The 19,526-nt window shown below is 48.9% G+C and overlaps 1 protein-coding gene across 1 annotated transcript in view; it reads left to right on the top strand.

The window, feature by feature from the left end:
* SNX30 (sorting nexin family member 30) overlaps positions 1–19,526 on the top strand; it is a 105,092-nt gene that overhangs the window by 83,398 nt on the left and 2,168 nt on the right. The window contains exons 7-8 of the mRNA XM_029919574.1: positions 8,618–8,704; positions 18,528–18,680. Of these exons, the coding sequence (XP_029775434.1) occupies positions 8,618–8,704; positions 18,528–18,680 (240 nt within the window). The remainder of the gene's footprint in view (positions 1–8,617; positions 8,705–18,527; positions 18,681–19,526) is intronic.

Here is a 19,526-nt window from a genome sequence, read left to right as displayed (position 1 = left end):
GTCCCAGGGACCCATGCGGCAGATAACTATGGTGTAGAGCTTGGGCTACAGGGGTGGATGTGGGAAAGATTTTGAATGAAGAGCCAACCAGACTTGCTCCAGTATTAATATGAAGTAAGGAAAGGGAGGAGTGATGATGACCTCTAGGGTTTTGGCTTTAGCACCTGGGTGGACAGTGGTTACTGTTCATTGGAATGGAGAAGTTCAGGGCACAATGGCTTGGACAGTCAGGAATCAAGTCGTTCTGGCCATCTTGAGTTCAGAAATGCCTGTGAGTCATTAAAGTAGAGAAGTCATGGCAACTGGTTATGAGTTTAGTTCAGGGGGAGAATAGAAACTTGGGAGTCATTTTTGAATAGTTGGTGTTTAAATCTATGGGAGGGAAGTAGAGCATCTAGTGCGATGAGCTCCAGGTGAATAGTCCAGGCCTGGCCCTGAGGCCTGACAATATTTAGTGGCCTAGTACCTAATTAGGAGGAGGACCAAGTGGAAAAGGAGACTCAGAGGATTGGTAGTGTAGTAGGAGAAAAAAAAGCAGAGGAAGCCAAGAGAAATGTTTTTAGAAGGAGCCTGATCAATAGTGACCATTGTATGCAATAATACGGAGGCTGTGGTGATCATGAGTAGAGGTGTCAGGTGTAGATGCAGAAGTTTGGTGGGGTTTTTTGTTTATTTTGTTTATGTTTTTTTAATTTATTTTTGAGAGACAGAGACAGCATGAGCAGGGGAGGGTCAGAGAGAGGGAGATACAGAATCTGAAGCAGGCTCCAGGCTCTGATCTAGCTGTCAGCACAGAGCCCCACACGGGGCTCGAACCCATGAGCCCTGAGATCATGACCTGAGCTGAAGCCAGACGCTTAACCGACTGAGACACCCAGGCGCCCCAGAAGTTTGGTTTTAAAGACAGAGTTTCTCTTCGAGTTGGAGATACTTTGAACAATGTTCCTGGATGTTTTTTTTTTTTTGTTTTTCCCCAGTGTCAGTTATTTGTGTGTTTTCCCAGCCTGTCCACCTTTTCCCCTATCAACCACAAGGTGGAGCTAATGAGTCAAATGATTAGGCGCTAAGTTTGGCCACTAGTGCTTTTGGGTTGGAGGGATGGGTTAAATTGGGTGATGGACATTAAGGAGAGCACTTTTGGGGATGAACACTGGGTGTCATATGTAAGAGATAAATCATTGAGTTCTATTCTTGAAGCTAAGACCACACTGTGTGTTAACTAACAAAGAAAGAAAGAAAGAAAGAGAGAGAGAGAGAGAAAGGAAGAGAGAAAAAGGAAGAGAGAAAGGAAGAGAAAGAAAGAAAGAGAGAAAGAGAAAGAAAGGCAGGAAGAAAAAGAAAGAAAGAGAGAAAAGAAAAGAAAAAGAATGAAAGGGGGAGGGAGGAAGGAAATGAAGGAAGGAAGAGAAAGAAAACGAAAACAAGGACAGAGATTTTCTGGAAAATTGAGGGGAAAGGGTCCTTTTTCCTAAACAAGGGTAATTATACATTGAGAGCCTAATTTCTTGAAAATATGAAGAAGCAGGATGTAGAAATGTACATGATTTCAAATGTTTTTAAAAGTTAGAAAAATATGTAAAAATTAGGAATCTGAGATTCCCAGGGATGGCAGACTAAATATATAAACTTCTTCATGGGACCTCACCAAGACAGCACTAGAGTGTTTTGTTTTGTTTTGTTTTGTGTGAAGTGTAAGCTGTGCAAAGGTAAAAAGCAGCAGGGGAGGAAGTAGCAGTAGTACAGTGGGGACTGGAAGGCAAATTGAAAGGTGATGGGGGACTTGGGTGCCTAAAAAAAGCTGCCTTTGAGGCCGATTGTGGGGAAACAACCAGGAGGCCACCTGGTTTATGCCGTGGAGCCCTTCAAAGAGGTCGAGAATTGGCAGCACCAAGTAGGTACCTCTGGGTTTGGGGGAGAGAGAGCTGAAGAGAAAAATTAGCCAGGAATCTGTGTAAGAAGAAGTTAGATACACAGTGGAGGACTACATGGCAATGAGAAAGATTGACACATGGCCATTTGTAGGAACGTGGATGGACCTCGAGGGTGTCATGCTGAGCGAAGTAAGCCAGGCAGAGAAGGACAGATACCATATGTTTGCACTCATAGGTCTAACAGGAGAACAGGAGAAACCTAATGGAGGGCCAGGGGGAGGGGAAGAGGGAAAGAGAGTTGGGGAGAGAGAGGGATGCAAAACTTGAGAGACTACTGAATACTGAAAATGAACTGAGGGTTGAAGGGGAAGGGGGAGGGGGAAAAGAGGTGGTGGTGATGGAGGAGGGCACTTGTGGGGAAGAGCACTGGGTGTTGTATGGAAACCAATTTGACAATAAACTATTTTTAAAAAATAAAAATTAAAAATTAAAAAAAATAAAAATTAAAAAAAAAGAAGAAGTTAGAGCTTCTCATTCTGACCTTCTTGTTCACACAGGGGTGACTGTCCCTTCTGTACTCTGCCAGAACTTGGGCATGTTCTCTGGAGGGTAGAACAGAGACCCTCTGGACACAGGGACCCCAGGCACCGTTGAGGAGAGGGGCTAAACGCCTAAAATCGGGCTTTTAAGAAAAAGATTACCACATGTTGAGACTTCAGTCATCTTCCTCTGCTTGGCCCTCATACTTATGTCTTCCCCACAAGGATTAGAAGAGCCTCTTCTAGAAAATCTAAACAAACCAAGAGAAGAGACTTGAAGATCCTGATATTGGGGAAGGTTCCTCAATGAAATGACCTGGCAGGGTCCCTGCAGAGAATTGTCAACAAGACTTTAACATACAGAGAGTTTTTAGTTAGGTTTTTAGTGTTTCCCTATTGGATGAATGGGCAGACAATGTCACTGAATATAAGAAGGTTCTAATATGAGTATTCAGTAAAAACAAAGAGAAAGAAGTATTACTGGGTGAAACGTCATTGAGGGAGCAGAAGATTTCCAGGGGGAAACAATCAGTATCTTCAGAAAGAGATGTCACAACCATAAAACAAGAATTTTTTTAGTATCTAGGGAACAAAGAGCTCATGGAAATTAAAACCATGATAGAAGTGAAAAAAAATTTAGGAGAGTTAGAAGAAAAAGTTAAGGAAGTCACCTGTAAAGTGAAGCAAAAAGATGGAGGATTTGAGAGGGGAAAAAAAAATATGAAAACGAGAGGATTGGAGACCTCAGTATCTACCTTCTGAATAACAAGAGAGCCAGGAAGAGAAAACACAGAAATGGGAAGCCTCAAAGAAGTCATTCAAGAGAACAAAGTCATTCTAGAGAGTGAAGACATAATGTTACCAGTTGCGCCTAGAAGATGAGATTTCCCCCTCTTTTGTGTTTTTCTTTATATTCCAACTTTCCTGTAACAAATACATTTTTTAATTAAAAAAGTTAACTTTTGCAACAATGATCTCTTAAGACTAGGGGCAAATGTGTGGTTTCAATATTACCCACATGGCCTAGAAATTTTAACTCACAGGTGGTCCATTTTCAATAAAATGAACATGTCACAAGAGCATGTCAAAAAGGGCAACCTAAGTTCCATCATTTAATCAGAAATTCTGTCACCAGGAACAAGGTCAGACTCAAGTTTCCGCCTGCAGGAAAACGCTCTCCTAGAGGGCCACGCAAAACCAAGCTACGGGGCTACGTTGGGTATTAGATTTGTATTCCCATTCGAGCGTCTTTCTTTATTACAAAACATTTGTGATTCAACAGGAATCCCCCTTGGGGGGGTGGTATTCTTTTGGGTCACCAGCCCCTGGCATATCACAGTATGAACCATTCTGTGCTGCAGTTCTCTACGTGTGGCTGAGCAGTCCTTGCTGCTTTCATCTGCTTCCTCAACCCTGCATCCTAATGTCCCTCTTACAAAAAGGTTTGAAGCTTAAAAACCTTCCGGACTTGGAGGCTTTTTGGCAGTTACTGACCTTTTGTGTTGGGGCCTGTTTTTACACTACCTCTTCCTCCTCCTCCAAGTTTGTGAGCCCACAGTCTCACCAGCCGAAGACCTGCATGAGTTCTGGGGGTGGAGCTGGAATGATGAGCTTTCCAGTTGATCCTGACCATTGTGGTATTTTCTTGGAAAATATCCAGTACAGAGCTTGAGCGCCAAACCACAGAATGTATCTGTGATTTAACTTCCAGACACTGTTGTCATTGTAGGTCAGTGGTTATTATTAGCTTGTTACTAACATTTTGGATGACTGGTATTATGTGTCCATTGTTTAACTTTTTTATTACAGGAAAATTGAAACATCCAAAAGTAGGACGTGTAACAATCCCCCACACACCCTCCTGCTTGCTCCGGCAGTTGCCCACTCCTGGTCCATCTCGTCTGAGCTCTGTGCCCACCTGCTCTCCTCCCTTTGGGTTATTTGACTTGATTTGATTTGATTTTTTTTTTTAGGTTTTATTTTGAGAGAGAGAGAGAGAGTGTGTGTGTGTGTGTGCGCGTGTGTGTGTGCATGCACAACCAGGGGAGGGGCAAAGAGAGAGAGGAAGAGAGAGAGAATCCCAAGCAGTCTTTGTGCTGTCAGCACAGAGCCCAATGCGAGGCTCAATCTTAACAACTGTGAGATCATGACCTGAGGTGAAACCAAGAGTTGGACACTTAACTGACCGAGCTACCCAGGTAACCCCCCCTTAGATTATTATCATTCTTTAAATCTTTATTTTTTGAGAGAGAGAGAGGAAGACAGAGCATGAGTAGGGGAGGGGCAGAGAGAGAAGACGACTCAGAATCAGAAGCAGCCTCCAGGCTCTGAGCTGTTCAGAGCCCAACCCGGGGCTCAAACCCATGAACCTCAAGATCTTGACCTGAGCCCAACTCAGACACTCAACCGACTCAGCCACCCAGGCATCCCCCTTGGATTGTTTTAAAGCAAATCTCAGGCACCAGAGCACTTCATACAAAAATAGTTAGTACATATTTCTAACATACAAGTGTTATCTTAAGAAAAGAACCACATTATTATCACACCCAAAATTTTTTTCTTAAGATTTCTTCAAACATCAGTAAACCGACAAACGGATAAACTCCAATGACCTGGAGTGTTCATTCCCCAGTGTCTCAGGCACTGTCTTTGTAGGTATTTTTCCAAATCGTGATCCAAATAAAATCCATACTTTTCCTGATATGTTTCTTAAGCATTTAAAAAATCCCTCCCCATTTATTTCTTCCTTGAAATTTATTTGTTAAAGAAATGGAGTCCTTTTTTTCTCTCTACATTTGAAAAGAAGGGTAGTGAAGTACCAGATTACTAGGACCATCTTAAAATCACGACGAAGAGTTACATTAAGAAAAACCCACATCATATGAGAGAAACTTATTTCACGTCTGATTAAAAGTCGCCGCCTCCTCCTCGAGGCCCTTCCTGGCTACCTTACGTACAGTTCCATCATCCCCCAAACCCTTAGCACTTTGCATCATCCCACTGTCCTGTTCTCTTTTTCCTCCTCCACACTCAGCACTAGCTCATTCACTCTGTATTAGTATATTTTACGGTGTGGTATCTGCCTCCTTCCTAGAATGTGAGCTCTGTGAAGGCAAGAGTTTTGTGTGTGTTGTCCTCCGCACCCCAGCACCTGGGTCATGAAGACACATAAAGGCAGGGCAGAAACAGGGTGAGGATGGCTGTATAGGGAAGGGCAGAGGGACGCAAAGTATCTCCATGCAGTCGACCTTCAGATTTACTATATCCACTAGAATCGGAGACCCTGGGGCACCTGGGTGGCTCAGTGGGTTGAGCGGCTGGCTTTGGCTCAGGTCATGATCTCATGGTTTGTGGGTTCAAGCCCTGCGCCAGGCTCTGTGCTGACAGCCAGCTCAGAGCCTGGAGCCTGCTTCAGATTCTGTGTCTCCCTCTGTCTCTGACCCTCCCCTGCTTGCACTGTCTCTCAAAAATAAATAAAGACATAAAAAATTAAAAGAATCAGAGACCCCTACAGAGTTCTCAGAGACGCCCAGATGATGAGTATCTTTTGCTTGTCACTCAGGCATAGAGGGACCTCTCTGGAGCTGGTGACTCAGCCTCTTGTTCCCTGCTGTCTCAGGCTCGAGCCCCATCAAGCCTAGGGTGGTCTAGCCAGTTTTACCAACACAGCCTGTGCTGTTTGGAGTACAAGGCTGCGCCTCTCAGATCATCACCAGCTGTGAGCAAAGATGCTTCCGACGAGATGGTAGTCAGTCCAGCTAGATTCAAAACATGTTTCCCAGCCCGGAGTGTGGTTGGGATCCCAGTCAGACGGGGAAACCCCACGCCGTCCTGGAATGCAGCCGGAACTGCCTAAGTGAGTCAGCGCTGTGCCGGGAGCAGTGTGGTGTCAGCCAGGTCCCTCTGCTCTACCTTAGTGTTCCTATCTATAAAATGGGGATAAGATCCTTTTACTTCTGCAGGGTCCTTGTGAGTCTTTTCTGCTGCCCAGTGAGGTGGGGATGTTAGTGCAAACCCTCCAGCAGCCTGCACCAGAAGGGAGCATTCTGGTCACTTCAGGTGACGTGGGGGTAGCAGTGGCCAAGGAGCCAGGGAGGGCTCAGGCTACCTACGGGGAAAGAGAGTGTCTGAATCTGGGGGCCCCTCACCTGCTTTAGGATAGGGAGAGGACATACATTTTGTCCGGTGTAGCTGTGTGGAGCTGACATCTCTTGCCATCCCTCCCCTCCTGGGGGCCGTGGCATCCTCAGCAGAGAGTCTTGGGACAGAATGAGGGACAGGAAGCCCCACGCTGTGCTGACTGGATTCCAGGGCACTGTTCTGAGAGCGTATCTAGCTTTGGTTATGAGGTTCTTGCCACGACTGACAGTGTATCACTGGGACAGCTCAGCCCATTCCTAGTCCGAGTGTGCGCTTTGTCCAGGCAGGTCTGAGGTGTCCCATGACGGGGGCCCACAGCAGTGATGGGGGTGCCAGTGGGCCCCTCCCTGCTGTCCCATCATGCCTTGGGGAACCACCTAAGTGTCTCTGTGGATAGCACTGTGTGTCTCTTTCTCTTGGGTAGAGATTATGGGTTTTATTACTGCTGCTACCAGACTAGTAGATGTAGAATATTTTCCAGATTCCATGAAATCCAGAAAAGACCCCTAACTTTTTTGTGATTTTACTTTATGTATCTATGTGCTGTCCGATATGGCAGCCGCTAGCCATAGGTGGCTATTTAAGTTTAAATTCAAATCCGTTAAACACAAATTTAAATCCAGTTCCTCAGTCAGACCAGCCAATTTCATGAGCAGGTGGGGCCAGGGGCCCCTGTATTAAGTGCAGGTTATAGAACGTTTCCAGCGTTAGTAGAGAGGTCTGTCAAACAGCACGGCAAACATTCCTACCCAAAGCTCCGTGGGTGTGGGAGGGAACTTGGAGCACTTGGAGAAGGAAGAGTGGCAAACCAAAGCTAAGCTGGTGCACGTTTTACCTCGTGTTCTTCTCCAGGTAAAACACTTCTCAAAGGAGCTACTTCAGGGCAAGACTGGAGTTTTCCTGTGTTGGCACATTTCATTAGAAGATCCCCCCTCCCGGAGCGCACTCAGCCATCCAGCAGCTCCTCACTCTTTAGTCCATTATCAGGGACTCACAGTGTCCCCCGCTCCCCTCTGCTTGGCCAGGGAACGCTCCTCCCTGACTCCATACTCTGCTGGAGGACGCCTGTGGGAAAAACATGAGATTAGAAACGTTCAGAGCTCTTTGTGACTTCTGAAATAGTGGGAAAGAAACTTTGTAATCACTCTTGATTTGCTGTTCATGCTTATACTTCAAAGAAGAGAAAAGAAACACTGGGAGAAACAGATGTTTTTCTGGCCTGTGGATTGCACCCTTCCTGTCCTAGCTAGCCAGTCTTAGCAGAGCCTGGACCAGGTGAGGCAAGGGCGGCGCCCAGGGCACAGGTTTAGGGAGATGCTCAGCTCAAGTGCTAACCTCGCACTTACAGGAGAGAGAGAGATTGTCTTCTTAAATTTTGCATCCCAGGCGCCTGGCTTGCCTTATCCTGGCCCTGTCTAGGCAGCTCTGTTTGAGCTCGTTTATCGCTCACTCTACACGACGCACCATCTGGTTCTAGGGATTCTGAAGCTGTACATTGACGCAGCTTCGTGCTAGGTCCGCATCCCTTTCCTAGCTGGAACCTCTTAGGTAGCGGGTATATCTCTTTGCTCTTTGCACACCTGGAGCAAATGGGTGGACAGATGAGCCGCTCGTGGATCAGTGAGCCAATTAGTCCACCAGGGATCAACTCGATGAATCAGAATCCAGAACTCTCTTGACTTACACTTTTCCGTGAACGGTTCAGAGAACATCCTGCATTGTCACCCGCCAGGCTCCACAGCGGAGGCCTCTCTGCACACGGAGCAGCTGAACCGTCCATCGGTGTGGCTGAGGATGCGCACTGCTCCCCCGACCGCTCATCCTTCCTCAGAGCGTTGGCCACTGTCAGTATCAGGCTGAGTTACTGTGCTGGAAAGCCACCCCTCCTCCGCCCCACTTCCTCTGGCGTCCATGTCACACGGCAGTCAGACTGTCCTGGAGCACCTGGCTGGGCCTCCTGGGCGCGCCGAGATTTGGGGGAGGAATAGAGTCGAGAAGCAACCGCCTGGGCTTGGAGGCTCCTCTCTGAACTCTGTGTCACATGTGTCCCCTTCTCTCCTCCTGCAGGGCGTGCTGAAGAAGAGGGACCAAGTGCAAGCAGAGTACGAAGCCAAGCTGGAAGCCGTGGCCCTGAGGAAGGAGGACCGCCCCAAGGTCAGAGGAGCCCCTCAGGGAGGGCTGGGCTCCCCAGGGCTGCTGGCGCTGAGTGAGGCCTTGTCCCCAGATCCATCCAGCTCAGGCGGTCGGTGCCGGCTGGGCTGTGTTCACGCTGTCCTTTTCCTGTTCGCTGTCTTTGATGTCTTATTTCTGGAAGTTTCTAATGGGCATTTGGGGTTGAGTTTTCTGCTGTCTCCTGAGACTTCTTTTTTAAGGACTTCCAGCTTTGCCATTCAAGGGCAGTTCCTCTCTGTAAAATGGGATTGAAGAGAAGGGGAAGAACAGCCTAGATCAGTGTTCTCAGCAGCATGGTTTGCTAACTCATCCGCGAGCTGTCGCCGATCCATGACAAGAAAGGAGCAGAGGCTGAGTCAGCAGTTTTATAGCACTCTGACCCTTGTCGAACATTCAGCGTGAGTGTCGTCAAACGGGCTCACGTGGAGCAAACTACACACTAGTTAATGCGTAGTAGGTCTACAGGTTTGTCGTATTGGGGGAAAAGGCCACTGAATAGGGGTCCTTTACCACCACAAAGTATAAGAAGCACTGGTTGAGCTTATTTAGGATGCCCCCCCCACCGGCTGCAGGGCTCTGGGTCCAGATGGAGGATCCTGCTGTAAAATCGCATCTGTCGTATTGGTCCCTGCCATGTGTGTGTCCTCCTTCCCGCAGCCGGGACTACAGGCAAGAGTGATAATAGCCAATGTGCAAGGGCTTATAGTGTGCTCAGCACTTCACGTCATCTCATTTATTCCATACGGCAGTCGTGTGGTTTGGGTGCCGTTACTGTTCCCATCTGAGAGATGAGCAAACCAAGGCCCACGACCTCGCAGCTAGCAAGGGCGAGAGCCAGGATGAAATCCTGCAGTCTGACCTTAGCGCCTGGCCAGTTACCACGATGTTACTGCGCTCCTTTTTGTTTGCAATTGGAAGGTATACTTGTTTCCTAAAAAGGGGTGGGGTAGGGAATGTCACTAAAACAAATAGATAGCAGGGACCCAGAGTTCTGGGAAGTAGTTTTACATCAAAACTGTTGGTCTTCCTCTGCCTTGGTTCTTCCTGTTGCTGTTGGCATACCGAGATGCCCCCGGAAAGGACCCAGCTTTGGAGAGTTGAAACCCAGACCTCAGAAATGGCACACCCTGACTCTATACAGTACTTTTTTTTTTAAGTTTATGTATTTATTTTGAGAAGGAGTGAGCACTTGAGTGAGTGTGCAAGTGGGGGAGAGGCAGAGAGAGAGGGAAAGAGAGGGAATCCCAAGCAGACTCTGTGCACTCAGCGTGGAGCCTGATTCAGAGCTCAGACTCACAAACTGTGAGATCATGACCTGAGCAGAAACCAAGAGTTGGGTGCTTAACTGACTGAGCCACCCAGGTGCCCCCTTATAGTACTTGAAAATATGTATATATTAATTGCTTCACATGATCACCACAACGGTATCTGAGGCCGGGAGGGAGGGCATTGTTCTTTCCCCATTTCATGAGTGAGGAAAGAGGCACAAAGCAGTGTGATGACTTGCCTGGCTTCGTTGATGCCCAGGGTCTTTATCCAGCGCCCGGCAGGCATACGATTCGTGTCCGTGGCATTGCCGCCATGTCGCCCATGGTGATCTACAGGAGAGTGAGGTCTGCATCCAGCTGATGGAAAGTCAGATGATATGGAGAGGGACTCTTGTCATTGGCCCCGTGTGCATAGTGGGGACTTGGCCGGAATGCTAGGCACGTCTCTTCCACTCCTCTTGCCACAGGCTGTTGGCCTGCTTCCGTCCTGTGTGTTGGGACCATGATGGGAATGCAGACATGTGCACAGCTCCGTCTTCCAGCTGCCTGTTCCTTGACTCATTCCTAGCTGTCTCTGTGATATTCTAGAACATGGTACCATTGGCTGAGCCTGTGTCTCCGTCTCATTTAAAGGAATGACATGAAATACTGTGTTTATAGATTCCAAAATTTCATTCCAACAATTCAGCTTTGCAACAGAAATAAAGAAGTCACTTTTCCTGGCTCGGGAGGGAGGGAGAGCTAGCACGTTGTGTCCCTGGCCTAGTTTGGAAGCTGGAGACCCTGTCTTTACAAGATGTTCTGACAGCATTCATCGCTGCTCACCGCTGAAATACAAGCTTTCTCAGAGGCTGGCTTGTCATTTAATCTCTGTTGAGCTCTGTATGGAACGGTTCCTTTGTAAAGACAGGAGCTACAGGTTATGAATAATAAGCCAAAATAAATGCTGACCTTGCCCTGGCATGCTGGCTGCCTAAAGGTCACAGCGCCTTGGAGCTGATGGAGCCCAGGGGACAGCCATCTCTGGCTCCCATGTCCCAGCCAGCCAGGCTGCGGGGGCCCCTGTCTAGTGATCTCCGCTCCTCGTGGGCCCGGGTGGCTTCTCTTCTCCTACCAGGGGGTGTCACGATATTGCTGTTGCTGTTTTCACCTTCCTGGAGCATCAGCATCGCCCATACGACTCTTCTCTTGATCACAGGAGTTCTTAGAAGAAGGGGAGGGTTCCTTTCCAGCCAGTGAGACTACGAGGGAGGCCTGAACGTGCCCCCATTCTCTCAGCACGCTGTGGGTGAGCCGTCTCGGTCCTCCCTCTTTCTGGTAGGACACTGAGCCATGCCAGTGCTAATTTTGCCCCCCCCCGTTTTTTTTTTTTTTTTTTTTAGCAATTGTGGTAATTAACAAGACAGGGACTGCCATGGTGGTGGCGCCCAGGAGTGTGCTCACGGTGGGAGCAGCAGAAACTGTGCCGCCAGGTTTGGGTCTGGGGCAGCAGCCACTTCGGGGGGCGGCCGAGGCCCCTGCGAGTGGAAGAGGGTTTGGTAGGAAGAGCACAAGTTTCAGAACTCTCAGAACCACCAGTGCAGTGAACTTTCTAGACTGGGGAGTGTGACAGGTAGCAGGAGCTCCAGCCATAGAGCATGATGGGAGCAAGGAGACTTCTTCACGTGGAGCCTCTATGGACCTGCCGTTTTCAGACACTCCGGACGAGTGGGGAGAGACGTGCCTGGTGTTTCCCTGTCCTCTCCGCGGTGGCCGCCGTGCCAGCCTGGGTTGGAAAGCCAGAGGTCACGTCAGCCACGGAAGGGCAGGACCCTGCCACCTCACTTACGTAATTCCCACAGCACCTCCTGTACTGTGGTGGTTCCCGCTGTGGGATGAGGAGCTGGGGCTCGGCGGAATGACATACAAACGTGCTGAAGCTGAGTGTGGAGCTGGAATGGGCCCTCAGATGTGCCCGGCTTCAAAGCTGGTGCCTCTATCCCCAGGCCGGGGCTCCCAGCAAGCTTTGCTCCGTAGGTAGAGCTGCCGGCTTTTGTAAGCACGTGTAGATGACCACAGGTGGGAGGAGGGGCGAGAATGTAGACCTTCGCTTGGGTCTCTGTTGCTGTGTGAGCTCCTTCCAGTCTTCGCACAGGTGAGCTTGTGGCTCCTCTGTTCTCAGTGCACCTGCTCTCTGCCCGCCTTGCGCACTCACTTCTTCCTCTGCACCTGAACTTTGTTTCTGTGTGCATGTGTGTGTATGTGTGTGTGCGTGTGTTAAAGCATTCTTTCGGGGCACCAGTGACTTCCTATTTGCCCAGTACAGTAGCATGTTCTCAATCTTACCCTGCCTCAGGGTTTTCTCAAGTTTTTTCCATCTCATGACTCATGTAGAAAATGAAAATATGTGTACAGTGCACGGGGATAAACGGACCAGGTTGCTTGAAACAAGATGACCAGCCTGGGACTCTGGCTTCCCAGAGGGCTGGGGGGCTCCATGCTGCTTTGCGCACACTGCACCAGCGAGGAAGCTGTGCCCCCCACTTCACCCAGCAGCACATGGCCGAGAAGACTACCATGTTGAATCCATTCTGTCATTGGTTCTGGGTGCTGACCCATAGCAGCCATGGACCCTGCTCCTCCAAATCTCGGGATCATGTCTGCCTTACATAATCTTTAGGGACTTTACCAACCTGCTCTTGTCCAGGGAGCAGATAACGTGACACCTCCAGGACGGAAACTTAGGGAGAGATTGCTCTTGTAGGGCCTAGGAATGCCTGGTACATGAGAGAGCTCAAGTTTTTAAAAAATGTTTTATTTTTGAGACAGAGAGAGAGACAGAATGCAAGCAGGGGAGGGGCCAAGAGAGGGAGACACAGAATCTGAATTAGGCTCCAGGCTCTGAGCTGTCAACACAGGGCCCTACATGGGACTTGAACTCACAAATGATGAGATCATGACCTGAGCCTAAGTTGGCCGCTTAACTGACTGCACCACCCAGGTGCCCCTGGGAGAGCTCAATTTTTAAATGAGTGTTGAATGAATTTGCTTCCCACTCTGCTCCCCAACACACAAAAATGCTTGAGCTCATTTCACATTACCACTTTCCCATCCCTCCAACAACCCATCTTCTGTAATGGAAATTCTCATGAGACAGAAGGGAGCCACTGTGACAAATGCGGTGTCAAATGTAGCACTTAGAAGTGTTATCTTTTGAAGTCCTATCTGGTGATTTCTTGTTATTGGTGTCTTGTGATAGGTGACAGCTGACCATCAGCGTTGGGTGTCGCCATCTCCATGTCGTTCAGACACAAGGTCTAATGCACCTCAGTCAAAAAATTAAAACCCTGAGATGAGCAATGCTGGGTGTCCCTGGTCAATGAACTGATGGTTACAAGGACACCATTCAGAAAGAAACAGAAGCGGGAAGAACGGGAGCTGAGTGTGTGGGCCAGCAGCCTCCCTCTCCATTAAGTTGGGACCTTTAGTAGCTGGCCCTTCAGACAGCTCGTCCCAATTCCTGGCTCCTCTTGGTCTCTTCTTTTCCACCCTCCCCTCTTCTCCTCCTCCTCCTCCTCCTCCCCTCTCCTCCTCCTCCTCCCTTCCCTCCTCCTTCTCCTCCTCCCCTCTCTTCCTCTTTCCCTCTCCTCCTCCCCTCTCCTCCTTCTCCATCCTTGTGTTTCTATTGGTCTGCTCACTGACTTCCTTCCTGGTTCTGTGCTCATCTTTCTTAGTATCCTTTGTTGATCCTTTTATTAACCCTATAGATTTATACTTCGCCATGAATTCCACCCTTCGACCCCCCACCCCCTCTTAGATTTCCCCATATATTAAAAATTTTTTCAATCATGGCAAGATACACATAACCAAAATCACCATCTTAACTGTTTCTAAGTGTATAGTTAGTTGTGTTAAGCAAATCCACATTGTTGTGCAATGGGTCTCCAGAAGGCCTTTTTTTATCTTGAGGAACTGAAATTCTGTGCCCATTTAATTTCCCCCTCCTCCCAGCCCCTGGCAACCATCATCATGCTTTCTGTCTCTAGGAGTCTGACTACTCTAGCACCTCTTATAAGTAGAATCGTATAATATTTGTCTTTATAACTGGCTTATTTCACTTAGGAAAATGTCCTGAAGGTTCATCCATGTTATAGCATGTGTCAGAATCTCCCTCCCCTTTAAGGCTGAAGAATATTCCACTGTGTATCTGTACCCCTTTTTGTTTATGCATCTATCTGTGGACAGGTCTTGAGTTGCTTCCACCTTTGTCTATTGTGAGTAATATTGCAATGGATGTGGCAGGACAGATACCTCCATGGGGCCCTGCTTTCAGTCTTCTGGGTATTCACCCCAAAGTGGGGTTGCCGGGGAGGCCTGGCTGGCTCAGTCGGTAGAGCCCACGACTCTTGATCTTGGGGTTGTGAGTTCCAGCTCTACATGGGTGGAGAGATTACTTAAAAATAAAATCTTAGGGACATCTGGGTGGCTCAGTCAGTTAAGTGTCCAACTCTTGATTTCAGCTTAGGTCATGATCTCACAGTTGTGGGATTGAGCCCCACATTGGGCTCTGTGCTGAGCGTAGAGCCTGCTTGGGATTCCCTCTCTCCCTCTCTCTCTTTCTCGCTCTCTGCCCCTCCCCCACTCTCTTGTGTGCTCACCCTCTCTCAATAAACTTAAAAAAAAAAATAGAGGCACCTAGGTGGCTCAGTTGATTAAGCATCCAACTTTAGCAGGTCATGATCTGTGGTTCATGAGTTTGGGCCCCACATCGGGTTCTGTACTAACAGCTCAGAGCCTGGAGCCTGCTTCAGATTCTGTATCTCCCTCTCTCTCTGCCCTTCCCCTTTTCACACTATCTCTGTCTCTCTCAAAGATAAAATAAACATTAAAAAATATTCTTTAAATTGAAGATAAAAATTTAAAAATAAGATCTTAAAAAAAAAGTCAAATTGCTGGATTATATGGTGATTCTATTTTTAGTTTTTGAGGAAGTGTTCTACTAAAGTTCTACACAAGTGTAGGGTCCAATTTCCTACATCTGGCCAACACTTGTTATGTTTTTGTTGTTGGTAGTAGCTATCTAATGGATTTGAGGTGGTTCTCACTGTGGTTTTGATTTGCATTTCCCTAGTGGTTAGGGATGTGCAGCAATATTTTAATAGGCTCGCTGGCCATTTGTAGACCTTTGGATAAATACCTAATTCAGGTCCTTTGCCCATAGTCAAATCAGGTGGTTGCTGTGGTTGAGTTTTCCCAGCCCCCTCTTGTTGGGGGTGGGGGTGGGGTCTCACCCTTCCCATGGCTGCAGCTACCTCCTTTTTCTAGTCCATGCACCTGTCCTTTATCCTGAGCCCTACGATGCATTGTTGCCCAGTCACCCAGACCACAAACTTCAGGCTCCTCTCTAACGTGTGTCATTTCTCACGTGCAGTCAGTGGCCACATCTGTCAGTTGCGTCTCCACCAGGCTGGTCTGATCTGCTCGGTCCTTTGTTGTGTTACAGCCGCCGCCCTGGTTCCAGGGCACGTGGGGTGATCTCATGCCAGTATATTTTGGTGTTGACTCATCTCTGATCTCTGGTGAAATCTCAGGCTGAGGTAGCATGGGTGAAGGGTGGTGTAAAGGATGAAAGAATGTATTTAGTAATTTTTATATTTGGAAAACAAAAAGAGAAACCTTTTCATATGACATGGAATAAAGTTCATAATGTTCGTTCTTGATGGAGGGGCGATACACATGGTCGATTATCTTGTGAGAACAGCAGTTTACAGCATTGATACTGATCAGAACTAAGCAATATTTGGGGAGCATTTAATCTGTGCCAGGCACAAGTGTTTTATGCATGTTCTCTTGTTTAACCTCATAACCTCATAAGGTGGCGGGTATTAGCTGGAAACAGAAGCTAAGGCATGGAGAGGCCCAACATCACCCACCTAGGAAGTGACACGTGTGGTACTCACACTCCGGAAGCCTGGCTCCAGAACTGGCTATGTAGTTAGAGGAAGCACAGGCTTTTCTATTTTCAAAAAAAGGGGGCAGCTGACAAAACCTGGCCCCAGGATCCCAGCCTTCCTGTCTTCTTACTCTGCACCACTCCCCCCACCCCCACCCCTGCCACCGTCTTGCCGGCTAGAGTTCTCTCTCTGTGCCTTTGCGGGCGCTGTGGCCTGTTCCTGAGCTGGGCCCAGGGGTTGTCTCCCTGCTCTCACCTGTACGTGCTGTCACTCTGGAGTGCCGTCCTCCCGCTGTCTCCTCAGTGGGATTGAGCCTTCGGGGACGCCTGATCCCTCCTCCAGGCTGCACTCGCTGTCCAGCCCTCCCTCGGCAGGCTTACCGCGGGGCCAAGTGAAGTGAAAGTGCCAGCAAGCTCTCACCCAGATGTCCAGCACATTTAGTCCCTTCCCAGCGACACGGTAGGCGACCTGAAACAAGACCTGCCTCCCGAGAGCCGAGCGCCTCGGCCTTCCTCCGCGCCCAGCACAGACCGTGCTGTGACACCGATGAGTCCCAGATATGTCCCAAATCGAGGCCCAGGTCATCATAAAATCCAGGGCCATGGTTTTGACTCTTAATTTTAAAAAACTGTTTATTTATTTATTTTGAGAGATCGAGAGTGTGTGCATGAGCAGGGGAGGGACAGAGAGAGAGAGGGAGGGAGAGAGAATCCCAAGCAGGCTCCACACTGTCAGCACAGAGTCTGATGCGGGGACTTGAACCCACGCACCGTGAGATCATGACCTGAGCCGGAATCAAAAGTCGAATGCTTAACCAACTGAGCTGCCCAGCTGCCCCTTGACTCTTATTTTCTGTGGGTCGACCAGAGTTCCTATCTTCAGAACCGACCCAGGAATCTTTCCTAGAAAAGTTCTCCTTTGGATCAGAGACCCTGGCCTCTCTCTTCTCCACGGGCCCAACCAGGTTCTCTTTTTCAGAGCTTTGCTTTCCTCCTGGGCACAGCAGTTTTGCTAAGCAAACAGGAAGTTGCTCCAGGGAACTTGTACCTTGAGGCTTAAATGAGCGGGAGCCGGGAGAGGAATATGGGAGATGGACTGTGGCTGCAGGAGAGGGAGGCCCGGACACCCTGGCTCCCTGGGCCCCTGCTGAGGCTGGTTCTCTGGGCGCCCCTGGGGAAGGCTCCGAAGAGGCCACGCTTGTTCTTCAGTTCCCTCTGACGTGGGCAGCAAGTGACGGGCGAGGCAGCAGGGAAAGGCAGCGGGACTTCGGTCATGGCATCAGAAGAAAAAGTCAAGTCCTTTTTCTGTCTTCTTCTAGAACCTCAGTGCCTTGGAAAAGGCTTTTCTCCCACTTCCAAGAAAAGTTCCTTACTTTTAAGTTACCCAGGATGCCTCCCTCCATCTCTTTCCAACCCCTGCCTCCCCCAAGCTCAGACCCCACACAGGCCAGTGTGAAAACCCCGCCCTCCACTGCTCGAGTCTCTGGCTCCTGAGTCTGCAGCCATCTCCACATGGTCCGTGTGGCCCTCGGTGCTTCTGGAAACCCTGGATGTGTCCGGCTCCCTCAGCCTTTGCCTTCCGTTTATTGGTTTTTCTGGCCTACAAGGCAGGAATGCAAAGCTTCCCAGGTTTGTAGAAATGGACCCCTCATGGTGCCCCACAGCTTGGGGACATTTGGGGTCACAGGCGTCAGCACTCAGAATGTACAAGGCCTTGTATGTTGTCTGGAAGCGTCTGGCTCATGGGCATCTGACCCAGTTTTAAGTACATTGGCCCCCTGGCCGCCCTCAGGGCCCTGTGGAGCTCTGGAGTGAGGACAGGAGCAGCTTCATGCTTTGGGGACCAGGGTAGCCACAAGGCCCTCAGACTGTGTAGGATGGGTGAACTCACCAGAGCAAAGCAAAAGTCTAAACTTCTTTAAGAAAAACTTGAAATAGCCTGCTCTGTTTTTAGACATGCATAAGTGATTTTCCTCCTATTTCCTCAGAATTGCCTAAACTTTAACTCATCAGTTTTGATTATCTGCTCTCTGGGGGAGCAGAGACAGGTCTCCAGATTATTTGTAATGTGGGTTCAGAGGGAGAAGTGGGCCGATAGTCTTACTGCAGTTAATTCTGTGATGAACAAGGGGAGGCGTTATCAAACGTCACAAGTAACAGGGTAGTTCCTGTGAAATGGGAAAACCTTTCCTAGTTCCATCACGGGACCGAGGAGAAGAGCAGGACAGTGCCCAGTAGGTGCTGTACATTTGCGAACTCCACACAGATTTTTACATATGGATGGGTAAAAAGGAGGAACCAAAGATATGGGACTCTGCATTGCAGTGTTTCTTCTTCCTGTTAGTAAACAGGGGTGAGGGTGGAGTGTTTCCACCATGAGTCTCTGTTGTGCTTGGACGCGTTTGAAGATTTGGGCCAGGATAGCACTTTTGGGAATTCCTTCTTAGACCTGAAAACCCAAGGCTCTGCCTTCAAATAAAGGCCCCCCGAGGAGGGAGTGTGTTTATGGCATTCAGTGTAGTGATTTAACCTTTTGCAAGGGAGCTTGAGCGTGAGTCACCAACTTACACGTACAGAACGCCTCTTTAACGCACCCTCCTTCCAGGTGCCGGCAGACGTTGAGAAGTGTCAGGACCGGATGGAGTGTTTCAACGCTGATCTGAAAGCCGACATGGAGAGGTGGCAGAGCAGCAAGAGGCAGGATTTCCGGCAGCTGCTCATGGGAATGGCCGACAAGAACATCCAGTACTACGAGAAGGTAATGAGCGTGTGCGCAAGAGCACTGCCCTCTCAGTGAGGAAGCATATCCAAGAGCCAGGGAGAGCCTTGTGCGAAGGTCCCCCCAAATCCAGCAGCAGCTGCCCCCGCGGGGGTGCCCACAGGGCGTTCCCGTGCACACGCTGCTCACGGAAGTGGCGGTTCTTTTCTCCCGCGCCCTCTGGGCCTGGAGGCTTGCTGCTCCCCAGAGCCAGGAGGCCTGCAGTCCAGGGAGACAGCGGGACCCAGAGTGCCACGGGGTCTCTCACTGAAAGCAAGCTTCTTCTTTTTTTTTTTTTATAATAGTTTATTGTCAAATTAGTTTCCATATAACACCCAGTGCTTCTCCCCACAAGTGCCTCCCACCATGACCATTACCCCCTCCCCCCGCTCCCTCCCCTTTCAGTCCATGGATTGTCTCCAGTATTCAGTAGTCTCCCTTGATCTGTGTCCCTCGCTCTTCGCCGCTCTCTTTCCCCCTTCCTCTCCCCATGGTCCCCTGCCAGGTCTCTCCTGTTAGACCTATGAATGCAAACATATGGTATCTATCCTTCTCTGCCTGACTTATTTCGCTTAGCATGACACCCTCGAGGTCCATCCACTTTCCTACAAATGGCCATATATCATTCTTTCTCATTGCCATGTAGTACTCCATTGTATATATATATACCACATCTTCTTGATCCACTCATCAGGTGATGGACATTTAGGCTCTTTCCATGTTTTGGCTATTGTTGACATTGCTGCTATGAACATTGGGGTACATGTGCTCCTATGCATCAGCACTTCTGTATCCCTTGGGTAAATCCCTAGCAGTGCTATTGCTGGGTCATAGGGGAGTTCTATG

The sequence above is a fragment of the Suricata suricatta genome, chromosome 13 (assembly GCF_006229205.1).
Source record: "Suricata suricatta isolate VVHF042 chromosome 13, meerkat_22Aug2017_6uvM2_HiC, whole genome shotgun sequence".
In the NCBI taxonomy this organism is placed as follows: domain Eukaryota; kingdom Metazoa; phylum Chordata; class Mammalia; order Carnivora; family Herpestidae; genus Suricata; species Suricata suricatta.
This window is presented reverse-complemented; position numbering and strand designations above follow the sequence as displayed.